This window comes from Simochromis diagramma, unplaced genomic scaffold (genome assembly GCF_900408965.1).
Source record: "Simochromis diagramma unplaced genomic scaffold, fSimDia1.1 OVJJ01000079.1, whole genome shotgun sequence".
NCBI classification, from domain to species: Eukaryota; Metazoa; Chordata; class Actinopteri; order Cichliformes; family Cichlidae; genus Simochromis; species Simochromis diagramma.
The window spans coordinates 4235085-4256197 of record NW_024387075.1 but is presented as its reverse complement, the minus strand read 5'-3'; the positions used below and the strand labels follow the sequence as shown (position 1 = coordinate 4256197).

At 40.3% G+C, this 21113-nt stretch overlaps 1 protein-coding gene across 2 annotated transcripts in view; it reads left to right on the top strand.

Annotated features, from left to right (window-relative positions):
* The window catches only part of LOC120742252 (A disintegrin and metalloproteinase with thrombospondin motifs 7), a 78599-nt gene that overhangs the window by 49382 nt on the left and 8104 nt on the right, over positions 1 to 21113 (top strand). The window contains exons 18-23 of one of the 2 annotated variants that reach the window (XM_040045442.1): positions 1398 to 1611; positions 2576 to 4345; positions 4635 to 4787; positions 8596 to 8769; positions 9719 to 9865; positions 10518 to 10680. In XM_040045442.1, coding sequence (XP_039901376.1) covers positions 1398 to 1611; positions 2576 to 4345; positions 4635 to 4787; positions 8596 to 8769; positions 9719 to 9865; positions 10518 to 10680 — 2621 coding nt within the window. Of the gene's footprint in view, positions 1 to 1397; positions 1612 to 2575; positions 4346 to 4634; positions 4788 to 4904; positions 5015 to 8595; positions 8770 to 9718; positions 9866 to 10517; positions 10681 to 21113 lie in introns of those variants that run through there. The other variant, XM_040045443.1, reaches the window with a different exon arrangement.

Here is a 21113-nt window from a genome sequence, read left to right as displayed (position 1 = left end):
CAAAAAAATTCTGCGTGCTCTACAATCATCAAACAATCAAAGCTGCCAAACCTAAAGTTACAGCAAGTTTAATATTATTCTACAGAATAAATTTCCATGTTGTAACAGTTTTTAATTAACTCAAAAATTGCAGTTTGACATTTATTTTAATTTACTTTTTCAAGCCTTTGAAGACAAATTGTTTTTTATGTATTTTCTTTTTTCAAAAAAATTACCTTTTGACTTTTTTTTAAATTGGACAAGACAAGAGAAGTGAAATAGCCAGCAGGCATTTTTACTTCCATGCATTTTACACCACCAAAGTACAGCCTATCATCTTGTTTTAAGAGCCCAGTGTCTTCTTGGAAAAGGATGTTTGGCCAGTGGATCAACCCTTCTCTATGGAGGCTGCAGGAGTGCCATTGTTTACGCTTTTGTGGGATGTTACAGTTGATGTTCAAAAGACAGTGCTTGAATTATGAATAACAAAAATATTTTTTGCAGAAATAATTAATCATTTATTTATTTGTTTGTTTGTTTCAGTTCATGTGGAGAGTCTAAGGAGCTTGAAAAGAAGGCGTCCTTAAAGACATTTCACCTCTAATCCAAGAAGCTTCTTCGGATGAGAGGTGAACCGACTTCAAGGACCAGGCGCCTTCTTTCCAAGCTCCTTAGACTACAATGACCTGGATGACAGAGAACCTTCACAGACATATTCATGTGAAGATGATTTTTTTCTATATTTAGTAATGTTTAGATTTTTTTACAAAGACAAAGTTTGCCACTTTTAGTTTTCTGTGAGGAAACTTTGGAGTTGCATAAGGAAAAAGGTCCGATGTAAAACAAATAAAATAAAATAAATCTACACAAATCAAATATGCAGAGCTCCCTGCTGTTGCCATGCTTTGTTAAAAAGTGAGTGAAAAATATCTTCTTTATTTCTCAGTTAGATGTAAAACATGCCAGTAAAGATTTTGCATGTAGAAACTCTATAACAGATTTTTTTAGAATATTTATTTCCAGTGTTGATGGTAATCTATAAAAGTCAATTACAACAGACACACATCAAATACAGGCAGCGAAGTTTATATTCATAATGGATGGATGGATACATTCTCACTGTAAAAAAATCAGCAATATAAAGGGTAAAAATACTGTTATGTATGCATAGCCTTTTTTTGCTTGAAACTAAATGTCAAACATAACTTTGAAAAACAAAAAAAAAAACAAATATACAATGAATGCTCACTACATTGCTGCATGATAATTAAAAAAAAATGTATGTACGTACATACATACAGCCATCTAAAACCACCAAGACTCATCTTTATTGTCACAGTCATTAAATACACTCTTATTCTACACAAAGCATAGCATTGCATTTGAAATCAGTGTAATCTTTGTGTCTTGTTGTGTAGATGGTGGGTTGGGGAGTGGCAGAAATGCTCAGCGAGCTGTGGGAGCTCAGGCCAAACTAAAAGGACAGTTCTTTGCATTCAAGCATTAAGTGCGGAGGAGCAGAAAGCCCTGGAGCCCAGTAACTGTGAACACATCCCCAAACCTGAGTCACTATCCTCCTGCAACACACACATCCCCTGCCCAGCAGACTGGACCACTGGCAGCTGGTCAAAGGTGAGTGTGGGTCAGAATCTGAGGTTCAGGTGTAACCAGACAGCAACCTTCACATTTGGGGAAAATGAATTATTTACTAATCGTGGAGAAAGTTTACTAGTTTTTTCTATTTTGAAAGCATTCATTCACACAGAAAATTTTCACATCTCAAGCTTTTTGAAGTATAATTCAGTTGTTATACACATTTAGTGTTACTGATCATTTAAGACACTGCTGGTTGCTTAAATGTCTTTTGTGTAACTATTCCCTATCTCTGTTACACATAGACACAGTGTGGAATAAGGCAAGAAGCCAGATTTAAGGGTGTTTAAATGTGAGCATTTATACCCTGACCTCTCCCTATTCTCAGCATTTCTCTGTACTTTTTTTTTTTTGCCAGGCCTTTTTGAATGGATATATGGAAATCTTTTCTCCAGACCAAATTGTTTCTCCACAGCTGTTTGAAGGATGACCATAAATGTATGGTTTAGATATTCATCTCCTTCAGTCTTAACTGCTCAGCCTGTTTGTGACAAGGACTAGTTGAGAAAGATATAGCATTAAGTGAAGGTATGGCTGATGCCCTTCCCCACACAGCACCAATCTTAACACCTCCTTAGCCTTCCTCAGCTACCTCCATTTCAGAACTCCCTGCTGTCCATCCTCCTCTCAGATTAACCTGCCTAGACACATGGCTGTCATGACTGGTGAGGTGACAGCTGGATCATCTACACTAAGTCTAGACCCCCAATCTCATCAGTCCTAAGGTCCTGAAGTCCTTTGCTGCCCAGCCGTCCTGGAACACCTCTTAAACCTGAGCTTGATGCGGGTACCAGTGCTATGGAAGACATCATCATATTGTTTTCCAACAGAGCTTTACACATTTTATAGTCTTTGTTATGTTTTTTAAGCACATTGTAAATCTACAGAGCTGTTGCATGGCTTAATAATGCTTTGGTCTTTTCTTTTTTTTTCCCTCTTACAGTGTTCACTGTCTTGTGGAAGTGGAGTACGTCACCGTAATGTTACCTGCTCTAGAAACACAGGGGTTGATTGTGACCCCCAAAAGAAACCTTTAGCTGTCAGTACCTGCTACATCCAGGAATGTCCACAGATTGTCGATAATTTTGGAGGTTTCGACTGGTCTGGAAGTGGCTGGTCCAGCAAAGAAGTGCTTAATGAAATAAACCCCATACCCGAAGTCAAACCTCCTGCCAAGTACAGCACCACCAGAGAGCAGCCAAGAGTTCATAACGACCTTAATGACATTGTTGAGGGAGATTTCCACTACCACAACAACATTGAAAATACTGATCACTCTCAGGACAACTATGTCCCGGTGGATGATTTTTACTATGACTATAACTTTATCAACTTCCATGAAGACTTGTCAGATGACTTTGAGAGCAATGGAAACAATTCAGTCAGTCACGGTTTGAGTGTTTCGCAGGAGGTCGAGCCAACCCACAGTGTGAAAGAAGATGCTCACATAGAAATTGCAGCCACTCCCACAGCTACTTCAGCCGTTCCAAAGCCCACTGCCTACACTTTGGAAACAGAAAATCCTCAGAACACAAAAGTGAACGTAACAAAGGACAGTAAAAATGCAGCGGCAAAAGAGGTTTTGCAAACAAATTCTGAAAACTTGGATGACTATCTTTCTGAGGAATTTCTTCTGCCTGTGTCGACCACTCACTCTCCACTACTGTCTACAACTCAGCAATCAAAACCAGCGGCAGAGAAGCATGGCATTCTGTGGCTGCCTGAAAACATTAGTGCAGTGCCTAGTCTGGGTTCCACTACAAAGCAGCCTTTACAGGATGTGAAATGGGGGCAATATGCAGAGGAGGCTGAAAATAACTATGACAGCTTCAGTGAGGAGGAAAATCACACTGAGGATGTCACTATGACTCCAAAGCAGACTGTTTCTACTCCGAGACAACAAACAGCTATCAATACTCCTGACTCTACTGTTGAAGGGGCTCAGGAAACAAAGGAATATGATAATTATGACTATATCTCTGCAGACCAAGATAATGTCGAGAGTCCAGAACCTTCAGGTCCCCCCACATCAGAAACTACAATTCAGATTAAGACTGAATTTCCTCTGGATGAAAATACTGCAGAAATACCTCAAGCCAGTGGGTCAACATTATTTTCAAATGCCTTCACAATGGATGATGTCAACACGGATCAGACTAATTTTGATACATTATATGCCACTACCGAGAATTATTCACGGGATACCGACAGAGACCTCAGCACAACCTCACTTCCTGCCTCTGAGAAATCCATTCCTCCCCCTGTTTCCTCTTTGCTCATCTCAGGTAACCAAGAGGCCTCCACATCATTAACTGGAACAGCAATCATACCTCCTACTCAGTTTTCTCCAGCTGATTTCCCAACGCATACGATGAAACCGATTCCGTCAAAGCCAGAATTCACTAAAACAACTGGAACGTATCCCACATCTCAAGCTCCGTTGTTTGATGTAGTGAATTATGACTACAACGAAATAGCCTTTCCACCCGTGGTGAGGAGCGGCATTAACAGTGATCCTGGCTCTTCATACCAGGTTTCAACAAACTCAGGAGCCACTCCTCAACACAGCACAACATCAGCACAAGACTCGGAGTCGCCCACACCTGCTGTGGCCTTTTTGCCAACCGTTCCAACTGTCCTAACATCTGTCCAAACTTACGTCCACACACAAAACACTGCAGCTGCCTACTGGATTGCTGGCAACTGGAGTGCTGTACGTATGAAATAATTTACACATTACACCTGCTTTTATTTCCCAGGCAAATAAAAAACACAAAATAAAAGCATTATCTTGATTCTTTAGGGACAAGATTTGAGCTAGGGTTAACACAGCAAGCGTCAACGTACATAATAAACTGCTTTAATACCGAAAACATCTCTAAATTTCAAATGTGTTCTTATCCACAAGCTTTTCTTGTGCGTGCTGGTGTTCTTTGTGCATCCAGCCATCAAATTGTGCAGCACAAAATGATTCTAATATGAGTTATTATGTTTACGAGCAGTGCTCCACCACCTGTGGACTCGGTGCTATCTGGAGAACTTTGACTTGCAGTACTGGATCACAGTCGGACTGTGATCCCGCAAAGAGGCCCGCACCTGCCCAGAGGTGTTACCTGCGCCCATGCTCTACATGGAAAATTGGGGAATGGAGTAAGGTGAGACTACTTGTTTTATATATCATATATATGTATATATCATATACAAATCAAAAGTTAAATAAATAAAATTGTAATAAGGTGGACTTTTCTATTTATTATTTTTTATTACGGCAGGATTTTAGGCAACGGTGATTTGTCTACGACTTTGGTCTAGACTGAACTCTAATATCTCCGACTGGATTTGCAAGTCAAAGCTTTGTGTCTGATATTCTAGTTCAAAGTTGGACAACAGCTAACATTATGCATGGTGCAATAAATGTGGGCATGTTGGCATTTTGATGTTTTGTTTGCATTGAGCTCAGTGTCGTGTTTACTCAGCCTCATGCAGACTCTGACGTGGCTGTAGACTTATTTTTTTTGCAGCCGTATTTTATAGTTTTTCAATAACAAACAAACAATCCGATGCAATGTTCCCCACCCCCTGGGATTACAGATACACGATGGAACGAAAAAGAAAACAGCTTTGATATAATACATCGAGGTGGATATGAATAAGATAAAGATAGTATACATTTATGGAAGAAATAAACATCATTGCATTGTGATTTGCCGCCTCTTCTTTTTTTACACATTCAATGAAAAGTCACAGAAAGCGTTTCTTTCATCCACATGTTGAAAGATGGAGGTTTGTCAGAGAGAAAATGTTTTCAGGCCAATAAAGATGCAAAAGCGATTGTTTTTGGTTGTGCTGCAGGAACCATGAGCTCTAAAAAAAGAGACCTTGAAAATGAAGGTGTATGGACAGTGTTATTGTTTTTCTGCACAAAAATGACAGGGCTTTGAAAGAAAATCTTCAAAAATTCCAAAGTCCCAAAACATATGAGCTAGAGTAGCTGGAGCTTCGTGGCAGTGTAAACATGCTGGGGTAACATTAGGATATGTTTTTTTACAAGTTTCACCGTTGAGCAGTGCAAATGATGTACCAATTTAAACTGAATCAGACTTTGTTTAATGCAAAGAGAAATATGAAAACATTCCCCGGTGAGGTCAGTGTTAGATCCTGTTGCCATGGCACCTTTGTTTTTCCCCATGAGGATGGATTCATACTCTCAATCTTAGTGCAGACTTTAGACATATTACCTTTTGCATAGAAGTAAACCAAGTTTTTCATCCATATCGTTACTGGCTGTTAGATATTGGAGCCTGAAATGCTTACTAAGAAAACTGCTAATTTATAAAATATTTATAAAAAAAAACAATTCATAAATAAATCTGCCTCAAGTAAACACGAGTGTTCATTTTACAAAAAGATCTCTTAAAAAAGAGCTAGACCATTGTTTCTGTGCCAAGTTCAATTCAATTCAATTCAATTGTATTTTATATAGCGCCAAATCACAACAACAGTCGCCTCAAGGCACTTTATATTGTAAGGTAGACCCTACAATAATACATACAGAGACAGTTTGACTCTGTTGTAATTAGGAGTGGGTTTTGATAATCGATTTATCGATTAAACTCGATTCTTGCTTGGATAACGTGATATCGATTCATTAAAATCCTGAATCGATTTTTTAATATTAATTTATTTTGCCCGAAACGCCAGAATCTCAGGTTAAACCTCACAAAATTTCAAGAACCACCAAACAGCTAAAACAATAGACCCGCCGACGGATCAGAATCAGTGAGATGTCGCCTTTCTCACCCGACGGCACAGACACGGTCGGGGCTGAAAGCCGACAGCTCGCTGATTCTGATGTTTCGGCGGGTCCACGCTTTGTGTTTACGCCCTTTTTGCGCTGATTCTAAAGCTGTAGTTTTATCTCTCTCCAAACAATATTGACCGAACCAGCAGCAAAAGAAGATCCAAACTAAGCTTCACATAAACATCGTCATGGACTCCCTCTGACTTTTGCTGTTTTGCTTTCACCACAATAAAATCACACTTCATGCACAGCTCTCTCTCTCTCTCTCTCCCTCTCTCTGTACTTCACGAACAGTTTCCCGTCTAAAAATCTGTTTTCTGCATTATCCGCTTGCTTGTTACGCACAAGTCTACCGTTGTTTACAGCGCTGTCGGCCGATGTTTTTTTTCCTTTTACTTACTTCCGAAAAGAAAGCCTCATTTCTGCTGTTCAATCGGCTTCTGAACAAATTTAAACTTTTTTAAATTATGCAAAACGCTCAGCCATGTCTCTAATAAAACCGCTGTAACTTCAGAGGTAATGTTCATATGTTGATTAATGGTTTTCTTTCGTTTTTGATGTACTGCAGAATATTTTTATAAAATCCCAGGCCAGGAAAATCACCTTCATGTTTTTCTGTGTTTTATCTTCAGCTACTTTGACACAAAGGCTGTGATGCTCACACCTTTGATAAAGTCTGGAAAGTGTCAGCTTCCTTTTTATAGATACAAAAATATGTAAATGTACTGATCTGAATTATAATATTTCTGACTGTCTGAGGCAAAATTTCCCAGATTTAAATAGAATTGAATCGAATCGAATTGAATCGAATCGTGGATCGAATCGATTCGGGACCTTGTGAATCGGAATCAAATCGATTCTAGAAATCAGTGACGATACCCAGCCCTAGTTGTAATGGGGTAGAAGAGAGAAAACAGAAGAAAGACCAGTGCATGTATACTTATGGGTCGTCTGTCCAACCCAGTAAGCTAAACCAGCACTAGAGAAACGAGTGATGTGAAAATATTTTTTTATATTATACGTGGAATGGACCTGTTCCATACAACGGAAGAAATCGAGTTGTGTAGTTCTGTAAACGCAGATTTGGGTAAGAAAACGAGCACCATATGGAAATGGTACAAAAGGCAGAAGAAAACCATCATTTTGTTTGTGTTAAATCTTCTTGTTTCCAGCTCTCTGTGTAAAACTGAGAGTGATAGGTTAAAGTTGTACCTTTTTGGACAGGTTGGGCAATGAGAAGAAAGTTGTGCTTGCTGTTTAAATATTTCATGGATTAATACACTTCTGATCATCTGGTTTAAGTTATACTAAATTAAAGGCAACAAGAATTGCTGGTAATCCATTTTTAAAGCCATCCATTGACTAACCTGACTAGATACCAGCTTTCTGGGGTGGAAAAAACACATTAAAATCACATTGCAAATAAGCTTCTTTATATTCATGGGTTACCCTAATGAAGGCTACAAGCTAATAAAGAGCAAGACAATAAAGCTGCCCTTTATACTGAAAGTGTTGCTGATGATTCATCCTCTTTAGACTTTCTGCTCTTTGCAGACCTTGGAAGTAAGTGAAGTTGTGCCTTTTCTGCCTTCACTAAGGTGTGAAGCTGATTTCTAACAACAAGTCCACATCCAGGAGTCAGCTGGTACGTTTTAAGTGTTTACTGTCAGAAGCACTGTGATACAGAAAGGAAAAAACACGTTATATTTATGATGTCATTGACTTGCTTTTACAATATCAAACACTGAGTCATTAAACTTCATGCACGTCTCACCTAAACACAAAACATATCCCGAAAACTTTACTGAATATTTGCCCCAGGTATCTAGCAGTTAGCTCAAGGCTAACATTACATTGAAAATGGGCTAACACGCTGAAATTGCAGCCGTTTCTCAACTGTTACACAAAACTATTACTGGTAAGCTCAACACAACACATAGTTACTGCATACTGGCATGTGCTCTTTCAGGCACAACAGAAAAAAGATGAACAAAAAGTGGAAAAGACAACAGTTTGGCTTAAAGGCCTTTAAATGGAGAGAAACTGCAGCAAGTCTGCTGGTACAAAAAACACGTGGTCAAATTCGCATGATTGCCTTAGGGGGGGAGCACAGTGCCAGAAGACTACTCTGTCTCTAATTGTTGGGCCATGTGTTTTCACAGTGCTCCAAGAATTGTGAAGGCGGCATTAAACTGCGGGAGGTTCAGTGCTTTGACCTGAGGGACCAAAGACCCCTTCGACCTTTCCACTGCCGAGCCATGTCCTCCAGGCCCCAAACAACGATGCCCTGTAACCTTCAGCCATGTCTTGAATGGTACACCTCCTCCTGGGGTCAGGTCAGTAATATAAAACAAAGGGTTAGTGACTTTGTGATTAAAAGCAGTTCTGTATACACAGATAAAATTTCTCAATCCAATAAAATTGGAAGGCAATGCAACATTAGATTTTATCATTGGAGTGGAAAAAAGAAAAAATCTGAAAGAGTCAGCTGGTAGACACACTGTGTTTGTCTATAATTGCCTGCACTCAAGAATATGACTTTGGCTGCAGGGTTAAAGACAAAGACTTTGTTCTTTTAAGTGGTTTACCTCATAATCTTTACGTAACAAAAATGGTCGCAGTTAATGGATTATCAATGTCGAAGAAGCCTCCACAATTAAAATTTTATCAAATCAATTTTAAAAAATTAGCTTCTTGGAAAGTTTAGAGGGAAAAAAGGGCATTAAATGTCATCTGTAGTAACTCCTTGTTGAATTTAAATTTCTTCTTGCGTCTAAGCTTTGCAGTCATCTCAGTCAAGGCTGTAAGGCTTTACACTTCAAAGTATAAGAGCAGAGCTTCTATTACTTGTACAATATGGGCATGCTCCTCAATATAGTTGACAGATAATAGAGGTGCGTCCACATGGCTGTCATGATTTGGTGTAGGTGTGTTGTGCCAGTAACACAGCCGTGATGTTTTATTTTCTTTTAACAATGCTATGAAAGGCTGTCGTTACACATCTAGATGCTGAAAACCAAAGAGCCTTATAGGTGTCAGGCTGTGGCGTATTTATGGAATCTATTTTCAATTTTTACTTAAGCCATCAAATTATTTTTGTTGTACTCGGGTGTTTTTGATGGGGGGGATTACTGTTCTTTTTTAAAATTCGGTGCTGTGTTTTGTGGATTTTTCAACATCCCCTTGGATTTGTTTAATGTCTGAAATCCATAGAATCAATCAGTCAACCTAAACACTGAGATTTACAGCCTCCATGTGTTTGCTGTTGTGCTCTGGGTTGTTCAGTGCTCTGAGGTGTGCGGAGGAGGTCAGCAGCAGCGTATCGTCACCTGTCCAGAGGAGGATCAATGCGACAGAGACCACGAGCCCAGCACCATCCAGTCATGTAATAGCCATCCTTGTGCTCAGTGGCTTACCGGATCATGGGGACAGGTACTACAAAGGCATTGTTGATTGCATTTAAAAACCAAAATCACGAGAACATCCCTGTCGTTGATGAAGCATTATTGCTTGAGGTACGAAAGGATCATGATTACCTTGCATAGAAGGCTACAAAATAATTTGATGTCCATCCTGCTATCATGGATATTTCATACTTCATTTCATACAGCGTTTTTTTGTTTTTTTTCCTGAAGTAGAAAAAAACAAAAATTGCAATCCTATAAAAGAGTTCATTGCAGACTATTCACAGTGTATTGCCAATGTAACCTGGTCACCCGACCAGAATCTTTCAGGGGATTTCATGAGACACCCACATGAGCACAAGTGTTTGAGTAGAGTTTAGGGAGAATCAGTAAGGTCAGAATCAGTGAATCGGGGCCAATCAGGAGCGCTGAGGCAGTGTAACCTCTCAGATTCACCTTTTAGATTGAGAATGTCAAAAATATACTATCCTCTTAACTGACAGCTGAAGCAGTTCTGCACATCTTGTAATATTTTAACTGGTGTCAGTTGAAATGTGGCCCTTAATTGTCAATCATAAACTCGGAGAAGAGTTTGGGGAACACTGATATTATTGTACAAGATAAACGTTGTTTTACTTGCCTTTAAAACACATTAAAATTGTTTCCCTCTCTTCTTGCAGTGTTCAACTTCTTGCGGAGTTGGAGTGCAGCATCGACTTATTAAATGTGTTGACACCAGGGCTGAGACAGATGGAGAAGTTGATCAAGCTCAATGTCACCACGAGCCACCGCCTGAGAGCACCCGAAAGTGTAACATGCAAGAGTGTGAGAGCGTACAGCCTGGTGAGTAAGTTTGAAAGGAAAAAATGTGGTCATTTGGTTAAATACTAATATATCCCCAATTTCACAAAAGTTGGGATGCTGTAAAAAATGTAAATAAAAGCCGAATCTTATATGTTGTCCACAGTACAACATATAAAACAGTCAGTGTTTAAATTAAGAAGATGTGCCATTTTAAGCATCTCCCCTCAGTCGGTAAACATCTGGGAGCTGTGGAGACCAGCTGCTGGAGTTTTGGAGATGAATGTTGGTCCATTCTTGTTTGATAGAGGATTCTTGCTGCTAAACAGTCCCGTGTCTTCTTTGTCGTATTATTTGTATCATGATGCTCCGAATCTGGAGTCTTCTGCTGCCAAGCCGTGCCACGATAGCTGCAGCAGGCACTTTTGTTTAGCTTTGTCTAGCTTAAACGCACACAGCCTTCCCTGGAAAAAGACATTATGGAGGATATTTTCCTCTAAAGCCGTTATATACCTTTTAGCACTGATGGCCCTTTTGTAAACTGCAAATGTCATAGGGACTGTTGCCTGGGAACAAGCCAGATGGTCTCTTTCCATCCATGTTTTCAGAATTTAAAAAAGTGTAAAAACATAAAAATAACTAATGACAGAATGGTTTTCTAGAGAAGACGACAGCATTTCTGGATTGTGTTCACCTTTGGCTGCTTGTCTGCACAATAAAGGTTTAACCTGCATTTATGGATGCCACAGTGAACCCTGTTGGGATATATTACTGCCAAATTCAAAATGAGCTGATGTATGAAATAGTAAAATGTCTCACTTTAACCATGTTTTCGATTGTGATTAAAATTTGCTCTCAGGAGGTTTCCAAATCATTGCATTTTGTTGCCATTTACATTTTACACGGTGCCCCAACTATTTTGGAATTAAGTGTTGCATAATGTGTGTTTATGTTTATTATAATGATTATCCAGCTAATCCTCTATTTATGTAACACACTAACAGAATTATTGTGATAATCAGTGATTACAAAGAGCACTTAAAGACTGTTGCGCGCCTGTTGCAGACGGTTCAATTAAAAAGATTAAATTAAAAAGACTGTGAGGATTAACAGATTTATATTTTGCTGCTGCCAGCAAGTGTAGTTGTTCTCACTAAGACAGGATTTTTTTTTAAACCTTCCCTAAATATTATATGTCAGTGTTAATTCAATTTTAAGCCTGTTTGAGCTGATTAATGCCCTGTCAGGGTGCTGGAGTACAGAGCAGGAACATCAAATCTCAGCTCCTTCTTTTTATTAGCATAGTACTGGTTTATTGAGTAGTGCACGTGATTACAGCATATCAAACTAAAACCAGTGACTCATTGTATGCTAGCTAACATGAAGTGGAGAAAACCTAATGATACTACACTTTAAATGTTGACTTGTGATATTTTTTTAAATATGACATTAAAGGATGTTATTGTAAACAATGATTAGCATCACTAAGGAAACATAAAAGCAACAAAGCTTCAGTCATGACCTTTTTAAACAGATGATATTGAAGGAAATACTGAAGATGATGAACAAAAGAAATATTAACTAAGAATTTTAACTAAGAATGATCAAAACACACTGCCAATGTCCTGCAGCCATTAAATTTCTTTGTGTGATCGGCTCCAGTCCCGAGCTAATCTGATATTTTAAATAAGTAGAGGAAACTGATTAATAAGCAGATGTGGGTTGTTTTTTTTGTGTTTTTTCCTTTAGGTTGTTTGATAGCAAATAATTGGTTCTAAACACGTTAAATTACTCAAAATGTCATATTATGATTTTTTTTTTAAAGCGCTCCAAAGCAACGATTCTCTTGTTCCAGCTGAACCAATCAGCTTTTTTACAGTAGTTGCACGCCAAATGGCAAAATGTAGGTCTGCGTCATGTATTGTGACAGAAGAAACTCATATGCAACACGTGATCAGACAGAAATAATGTGTAATTTACATGAAATTCAAATCTAGCATCCACCACTGCTTCTTCTTCTGGGTGTGAGGGTACTGGTTAAAATGGCAATTACGTGGAGCTTCAGCATGAGTTAAGATTGTAATTCCAACATAATCTCCAGTGACATTAAGGCGGAACAAAATGTACAGACTGCATAAGGGGTTAAAAGAAAACAAACCCAGTGATGTGGGTGACTTAGTTTTATGTGATGTCTGTTTCTCGCAGTTAAACCTTGCGTGGACTTTGTGCTAGATAGCTGGCTCAATTTCCCACCTGTATTGTGCCATCAAAATAGTGATGAAAATAATAACAAAATTCAATTACAATTGTTATTTATAGTACAAAATAATATACAAGGTGATATCGAAGCAAATCTACATAAAACCGTTAGAACAGAGGATCTATCAGCGTTTCTTTAATGATGCCACATCACAAAATAAGTGGAAAGACTGAGTACGTTAGCCTGAAAGGCCTTCTTTGTTAAAAGGGCACGCACAAGATGAACTGAAACTTCTTTTTCAAACGAAGCCAAGAAGGAGATATTTACATCAAAGCTTCCATTCAAAACTGGAGAATTGCTGGCTGTGCGTCATCTTTTTTTTTTTTACTCGTTCTTATTGGATCAAAGTTTTCACTTTCGATCTTTTTTATTAAGTACATTCTGGCTCTACAGTAGCCTCTCATTACTGCAGGTGATTGTAGACGAAGGTCACCTGCACAGAGTGAGGTATAGCAGCCGTTTTATAACATAAGTGGTTCTCTCACTCCCAACTATTCAGTGTGTACCTGTGAGGTGAAGCAGGCCCACTCACACCTGGTTATGCTATAACAGTAGCGCTGAAGGTGTTTAGTGTAGAACACGCTTTTATAAAAGGCACTAACCTCCAAAGACTGTCCATCACTACTACATCTCCTGTTTACATGCGTGTCTTCTGTCATTAAACAATCACTCGTTGCACGTTTACTTTCAGTTGTTTTGATCTGGGCCACAGCAGTTCTTTGGCATTTCTGCTGTATATATCAGAAATGAAATCACAGTGTTCCTCAGAGGGCAGCCTGTTGGAGTCTGAATGCCATCTTTGCTGACATTTTGAGAGCACAGAGGAGTAAAAGTGTAATGATAAATATTTGAGGCTTGTGTAACGTGGCAGCAAATATTTGGCCATGTTAGCTTTGTGTTTCACCCTCAGTTACAGTCAATAATGTGTTTGTGGATTTTCATTGGAATAAGGTAATCAGATGGTGGCAAAGGTTATTTTTTCCTCCCTGTTGTCAATAAAGCCTGTTTGAGCTGATTAATGCCCTATCAGGGTGTTGGAGTACAGAGCAGGAACATCTCAGCTCCTATTTTTTATTAGCATAGTACTGGTTTATTGAGTAGTGCACATGATTGATTGATATACCTTTATTGGTCCCACAAGGGGAAATTTCATAAGGCTGCCGACCTATTGCACGCAATGGCGGCGCCATCTTACCCTCCAACCATACATACATTACACAAAACATCACATGGGGAAGACAGGTCAGAGAGGTACAACAATGGAAAATGCACCACACGAGGAAAGATAAGGAGAAAAAAAAAAAATAACTCCCCCCAGACTGAGCTCCAGCAGGGAGATCAGTTTGAGAACAGAAAAAAAAAACCCACCTCTGCACAAAGCACATGAAAAAACTCTTAATACACCAAAGAAACACATGACAAGCAACAGGGGTGGGTAAAGGATGCAGCATCGGAAGGGAATAAGCGTCGAAGGCATTTGGAAAGGGAGTGGGGATGAGTGTGTGCATATCAGTGTATATGTATGTGTGTGCGTGTCCAGAGTTCAGCTGAGATAGTGTCCTTCGCCTTGCTAGGCTAAGTAAACAGTCTTCCAGCCAACCCAGGTGGCCTTGCATGGAATGGGAAGGAACAGACTAAACACAGTCGTTATCAGGGTGTAATTATAGCATATCAAACTAAAACCAGTGACTAATTGTGTGCTAGCTAACATGAAGTGGAGAAAACCTAATGATACTACACTTTAAATGTTGACACATACATACATATACACACACATACATACATATATATACACATACATATATATATATTTATTTTAAATATGACATTAAAGGATGTTATTGTAAACAATGATTAGGATCACTAAGGAAACATAAAAGCAGCAAAGCTTCAGTCATGACCTTTTTAAACAGATGATATTGAAGGAAATACTGAAGATGAACACACACACACACACACACACACACACACATATACATATATTCGGAGTGTGCAGTATAATAGATTTTAATGGATTTAAGTCTGACCTTGCACCACTGTTTTTGCATCTGTTCAAATGAGCCCATTTCTTGTGACATAAAGCAGTTCTCCTGTCTAATCACTTGAAGTATCACTCCACATCAGAGCTTAGAGACGGGTATTAATTCAGTGCCATTCAGTCGCTGCAGCAAAGCGAGAGTGATCACAAATATAAACTGGACATAGATCATAAACATTTCTTGCTAACAGGGGACCAGGCATGACAGAAATGTAAAGCGATGGAGGAGACGCGTTTCAGTGATCTATATATTTTCTCTTAAGATTCACGATCATTAAATTCCAGCCACAAATTCAAAGGTGTGGCGTGCGTTCGCGTGGTCAGTGATGGGGAAGCGCGGGAACCTTTTCAGATATGAATTAGACAACAAGCCATCTGAAATTTAATGAAATCTGGATTCATGTCAATTTATCACTGTGATATTTTAACAGACGGTCTAATCAAACCGAAAAAGCAAACCCCTTTTTTATTTTTTATGATTGATTTCAGTTCATGATTTCCAAAAGCTTCTCTAATTGAAATCCGATGAGACATGGAGTGGAAGATGAAGAAGAAGGGGGGAGGGAAAAAAAAAAAAACACCCTTTGACTTTCACTGTCACAGTCTGGTGAGGGCAGACTGTATGAATTGAAAAAAGGACCCAAAATGCAGACTCCAAGGAACAGGGAACAAAACTTGAATGTTAAAAGGCGAGCCGTTTAATATGGCTGGTAAAAAAGGTACAAGGGCAAGGCAAACTGAAGCAAAATTAACACAAACCTAAACTGGGAAATCTAAACAAACAATAAGAAAAACCTAGACAAGGAACTTGGAAGCATGGGAAACATGGCGTGGACAACAGACGACCTGACAATCACACACTGAAAACAGAGGACTTAAATACACAAGAGGTGATTAGGGGAAGTGGGAACACATGGAGGAACAGCTGACTGACATGAGCCTAATGACAGGACAAGGGAAGTAAAACTGAATACACTGACAGTGAATACAGACTTTCAAAGTAAAACAGGAAACATGGAGATTAGACATGACACATGAACCGAGGAGACTTAGTACAGGGGGAGATGACATAAACAACTAAGGAACAAAACTAAACTGCAATCAAATTCAAATTCAAATTTTATTTGTCACGTACACAGTCACACACAGTACGATATGCAGTGAAATGCTTGGACAACTGCTCGTGACCTAAAGAAAGCAAAAAAGGAAAAGGCTATGAATAAGATAGGAAATAAATATGAAAAATTAAAGGGTAAATTTTACTAGGAAGGAATAAAATATAAATTAAGGTTAAAAAGGAAATAACTTTATAACACAAATTAGAATGAAGGGTAAATTTAACTGAGAAAGAATAAGATAAAATATATAAATTAAAGTTGACAATAAAATAACTGTACAACAAAATACACAATATAGAACTATATAAGAATGTATGAAGAAATATAAATAAATATAAATAAATATATACACAATAACAGCAGCTGTACAAATATTAACTGGAAATGAAGAATATAATGACCAGTGTTGTGCAATCCACATTATGTCTTGTGCAGTGCAAATATGCTTAAAGTGATTTAAGTGATGAAGTGAAAACAATGTCCAGAATGTCCAGTGTGTGTAAGAACTATATGTGTGGGTCAGTACTGTGTGGTGGTGTGATTGAGAGACCGTATCGCCTGCGGGAAGAAGCTCCTCCTCAGTCTCTCTGTGTTGGTCTTCAGGGAGCGGAATCGCTTTCCTGACAACAGAGAGAACAGTCTGTTGTTGGGATGGCTGAGGTCCTTCACGATCTTCCTGGCCTTGGTCCAGCACCGCCTGCTGTAGATTGAGTGCAGGTCAGGGAGCTTGGAGCGGATGGTGCGCTCAGCTGATCGCACAACCCTCTGTAGAGCTCGTCTGTCCTGCATGGTGCTGTTCCCGAACCAGGTTAAGATGTTTCCCGCCAGGATGCTCTCTATGGTGCACGAGTAAAAGTTCCTGAGCACCTTGGAGGGCAGTTGGAAGTCTCTCAAGAGTCTGAGGTGGTAGAGACGCTGACGGGCCTTTTTCACCACGGTGTTGATGTGACAGGACCATGACAGGTCCTGCGTGATGTGAACTCCGAGGTATTTGAAGCTGTCCACTCTCTCCACTGGGCACTCGTTGATGACAGGGGTCTGGTAGTTCCTCTCCTGCTTAGTGCTGAAGTCCACTATCAGCTCCTTTGTCTTACTGATGTTTAGAAGGAGGTTGTTCCTCTGTTGTTAATCTAGGAATTAACTAGGTGAACTAAGCTAGGTGCAAATGAATACAGAAGATACATGGAACTCAAATACTGGGTCGCTTGACCCAGGACCATGACACCACCCCCCCTCCAAGGGCTGGCTCCAGAAAGCCCCAAACCAAAAAAAACAGACCACCGAGCCCGGGCGGGCGGCGGGGGACCAGGACGGAGGGCCCAGAACAGGAAACAAAACCACAAAACACAAAGAAGCTGAAGCACTCAGTCCAAACATAAGGGCTCAAGAGTCCGAGACCCCGTTTCAGGGGGGCGACCATGATGACAGCAGTACAAGAGTTCACACGGTTCAGGTGGCCGACCTGGAGGGTGACAGCATAGCAGTTCATAGTTCAAAGGTTCAGGGGGCCGGCCACGAGGAAGGTGGCAGTGGCGAAGCAGGTATGGCTGGCCACACTCGGGCAGCTTGGCACGTGGCCGGCGGCGACGTGGACGAGACCTGTCGGGTGGCTTGGCTGGCGGTCGACGGTAGTGTAGATGTGGACGTGACCCCTCGGGTGGTTTGGTGGGTTTCCGTGAACAGGCTGTTTTGACAGGCCCCGGAAACAGCCATGCTGGACGTGGTTTGGCAGGCAAGACGAGCAGAGGCGTGGCGTCGACCTCTGGCTGGGTCGTGGCAGGGCCGGCAGGCGGTGAAGCCACAGGTGGTGAAGCAGAAGGAGGCTGGACGGGCTCCTCGGGCCCCCCAGCAGACGTGGCGTGAGGCTGGACGGGCTCCTCGGGCCCCCCAGCAGACACTGGAAAAGGCTGCACAAACTGCAACTCAGCCCCTGGCTCCAACCTGGCCTGGATTACAGTCCCACAGCGGCTTAGCTGAGCCTCATGGCTAGCACTTCCAGTGCAAAATGTCTTATAATTTGGCTTCTTGGAAGCAAAGTTCGTAGCATGATCAATACACAGGGATGCTAGGTAATTGTGCAGAGGGATAAGATATTCCGTGGAAGACTTGGCTGGTGAGTTTTCAGTCTTAGTCGTTTCATAAACATGCCCATGAACCTTTAAGGCAGTGCTTGTTCCAATATTGTCCTTAGAAAAAACGCGTGGATTCAGAATATAATCACCCACCTCATGTTGCTGTGAGCCGTGGTGACGACCTGGACGCCGCCTCCTCCTGGAAGCGGTGGTTGTGGAGGCCGGCGCCGCTACAGCTGAGATGAATGTAGCACTGGAAGCAGCCACCGGTTGAGGTGAGGAAAACGCAGCACTTGTCTGCTGCCGTGGCGACATGGACATGGAGACAGGCGGGAGACTCAACACACCAACTTTAGCTCCTATAGCTGGCATAGGGAGGGCTGCGTCACAGAGGGGCTGGAGTAATTCAGTCTGCATGCTGGGGGGCTGCTGCTTTGGCAACACGGTGCGGATGAAGCCGTGCGAATCCTCCGACAATCCCTCCATGTAAGCCGGGTATGCAGACAGAATCCGGTGCAGCTGAACCCTAACTGACTCCTTCTCACTCTCCTGCCTGCACGCAGAATACATTTTCCACTGTCCATGGAGAATGGTCACACGAGTGCTGAACTCCCAAAAATCCTCACAGATGTCCGCTGGGTCCATTCTGGTCAGGTCGTTCTGTCACAGTCTGGCGAGGGCAGACTGTATGAATTGAAAAAAGGACCCAAAATGCAGACTCCAAGGAACAGGGAACAAAACTTGAATGTTAACAAAAAGCGAGCCGTTTAATATGGCTGGTAAAAAAGGTACAAACAAAGGGCAAGGCAAACTGAAGCAAAATTAACACAAACCTAAACTGGGAAATCTAAACAAACAATAAGAAAAAGCTAGACAAGGAACTTGGAAGCATGGGAAACATGGCGTGGACAACAGACAACCTGACAATCACACACTGAAAACAGAGGACTTAAATACACAAGAGGTGATTAGGGGAAGTGGGAACACATGGAGGAACAGCTGACTGACATGAGCCTAATGACAGGACAAGGGAAGTAAAACTGAATACACTGACAGTGAATAGATAGAAGATACATGGAACTCAAATACTGGGTCGCTTGACCCAGGACCATGACATTCACTGTGAATGCGCTGTGCTGTGGCATAAAAACGTGTAAAAACATGTGTGGAGCTGCGTGAAACCAAGATATATTTTGAGTCCTGTATGCCAGACAATATACCGAGGCTGTGTGTCATTAATATCCTACTAGGAAGCAGTGGGTGCCTCTCACCAAGATGAGATGAAATTGATGCGAGGTCATCCTTCACATGGACATTACACGTGTTTTAGAAGCAGGGATGCATTCGTTGGGACAAAATCAGCGTGGCATTTTCTCCCTTTGGATTTGTTAATTATGCTCTTTTTAAGAGCTCAGTCTACCGTACCCCCCCCCCCCCCCACACACACACACACACACACACACACACAACCTTAACCACAGCAGAGGCTCTGAAGTCCTGATCATGAACTCTGACTGCAGAATTAATATGCACGTTTTCCTTGGACATCAATAATCAAATTTTACTTTTTTTACTGTTTTTTTCTTTTATTGAATATGTCAGGTTTTTGTTACTGAACTCGCTATACATCTCAAGTCTAATTTTGGTGAGGTCAACCAGATTGTATGAGCTCATCAAGTACTGTCAGAAGTAGCCTAAAAAATCCTCGAGGATATGCCCTCACAAAACAGACGTATAGCATTAAAATGAACGTTACCTGTAAGCAGAACATTAGAAACCTGTATGTGATGCATCAAAAACTTACACATGTACTTTTTTTTCCATTTATTTATTTATTTAAGTTCCATATATACCATCTATAGTGTACTTTTACGGGTAATCTGCTGGTTATTAAACAGCTTAATTACATTTTAATTTCAAACATTCTTCTGTCAGCCTCTCAGGGTTCACTGTGCTCTTGTTGATAAAAGTGGCAGCAGATTGATGATGTGCTAGAAATAGATATTTTTCTGTGAAATCTAGATCTAGCACAGAGTCAGTGACACAGTTTTGCCAATTTTTTTAAGACACTTCTCTCATCTTGACTTTATTTATTTATTTATTGTCATGTTGTCATAAGTGAATTGCATTTGTGCCTTGCACGATCACAACTTCAAAGCAACCCAAGATTATAAGGCCTACTTCAAGGTGTAGCCTGAGGTGTAGCCTGAAGTAGGATCATAATTTACACTTAAACCTGGAGATTTTTCTTTCATTTACTTTTTGTAAGCATAAACATTAATTGCCGCTTTGTTTTCATTAAGTATTGACAGCCTGCAGGTTATATTTCTTGTGGTTTTGTTTGTCTGTTTAAATGGCACACCACTTCTTTCAGAGAGATTAGCTATTATTGTTACTCCCCTCGAGTCTTATTAAAGCTCAACTTGTTCTTTGCGTTTAAACTGACATTTATTTCGGACAGGAGGATTCTGCGACATGCCTTAACATGTAATGATGTCCACCACAGCCGATACAATGCCATCAGAACTAAAAGAAATACAAACTTAAATGAATATTCTTAATAAAGTCCTTAAGCGTTATATCTGATGAAACATTCCAACAAAATGATCAATAAAGTACACATTACACCTCAAACTGCGGTAATTGCACTGGAATATCACGCAACACTCGCGCATTTACATACAACGATAATAAACAAAATAAAACATTTATCTCATTGGCCTCACTCAAAGGGAATAAACTTTCATCTTTACATCGTGGGGAGTTCCAAAAAAGCACTCTCTTATAACTTTCTGTAGACGTGCAAACCTCGCGGCTCTTCTCTTAATTAGCTTGCTGAGTGTGACAGCCAAAAAAATGCCCTCTTTGCAACAACAGGCGGAACTATAGAAAAGGTTCCTACCTAATTGCACAGTTAGCACAAATAACACATTTAAACATATAAATCTAATCAACAAAACATGAATTACTATTTATTTATTATTTAT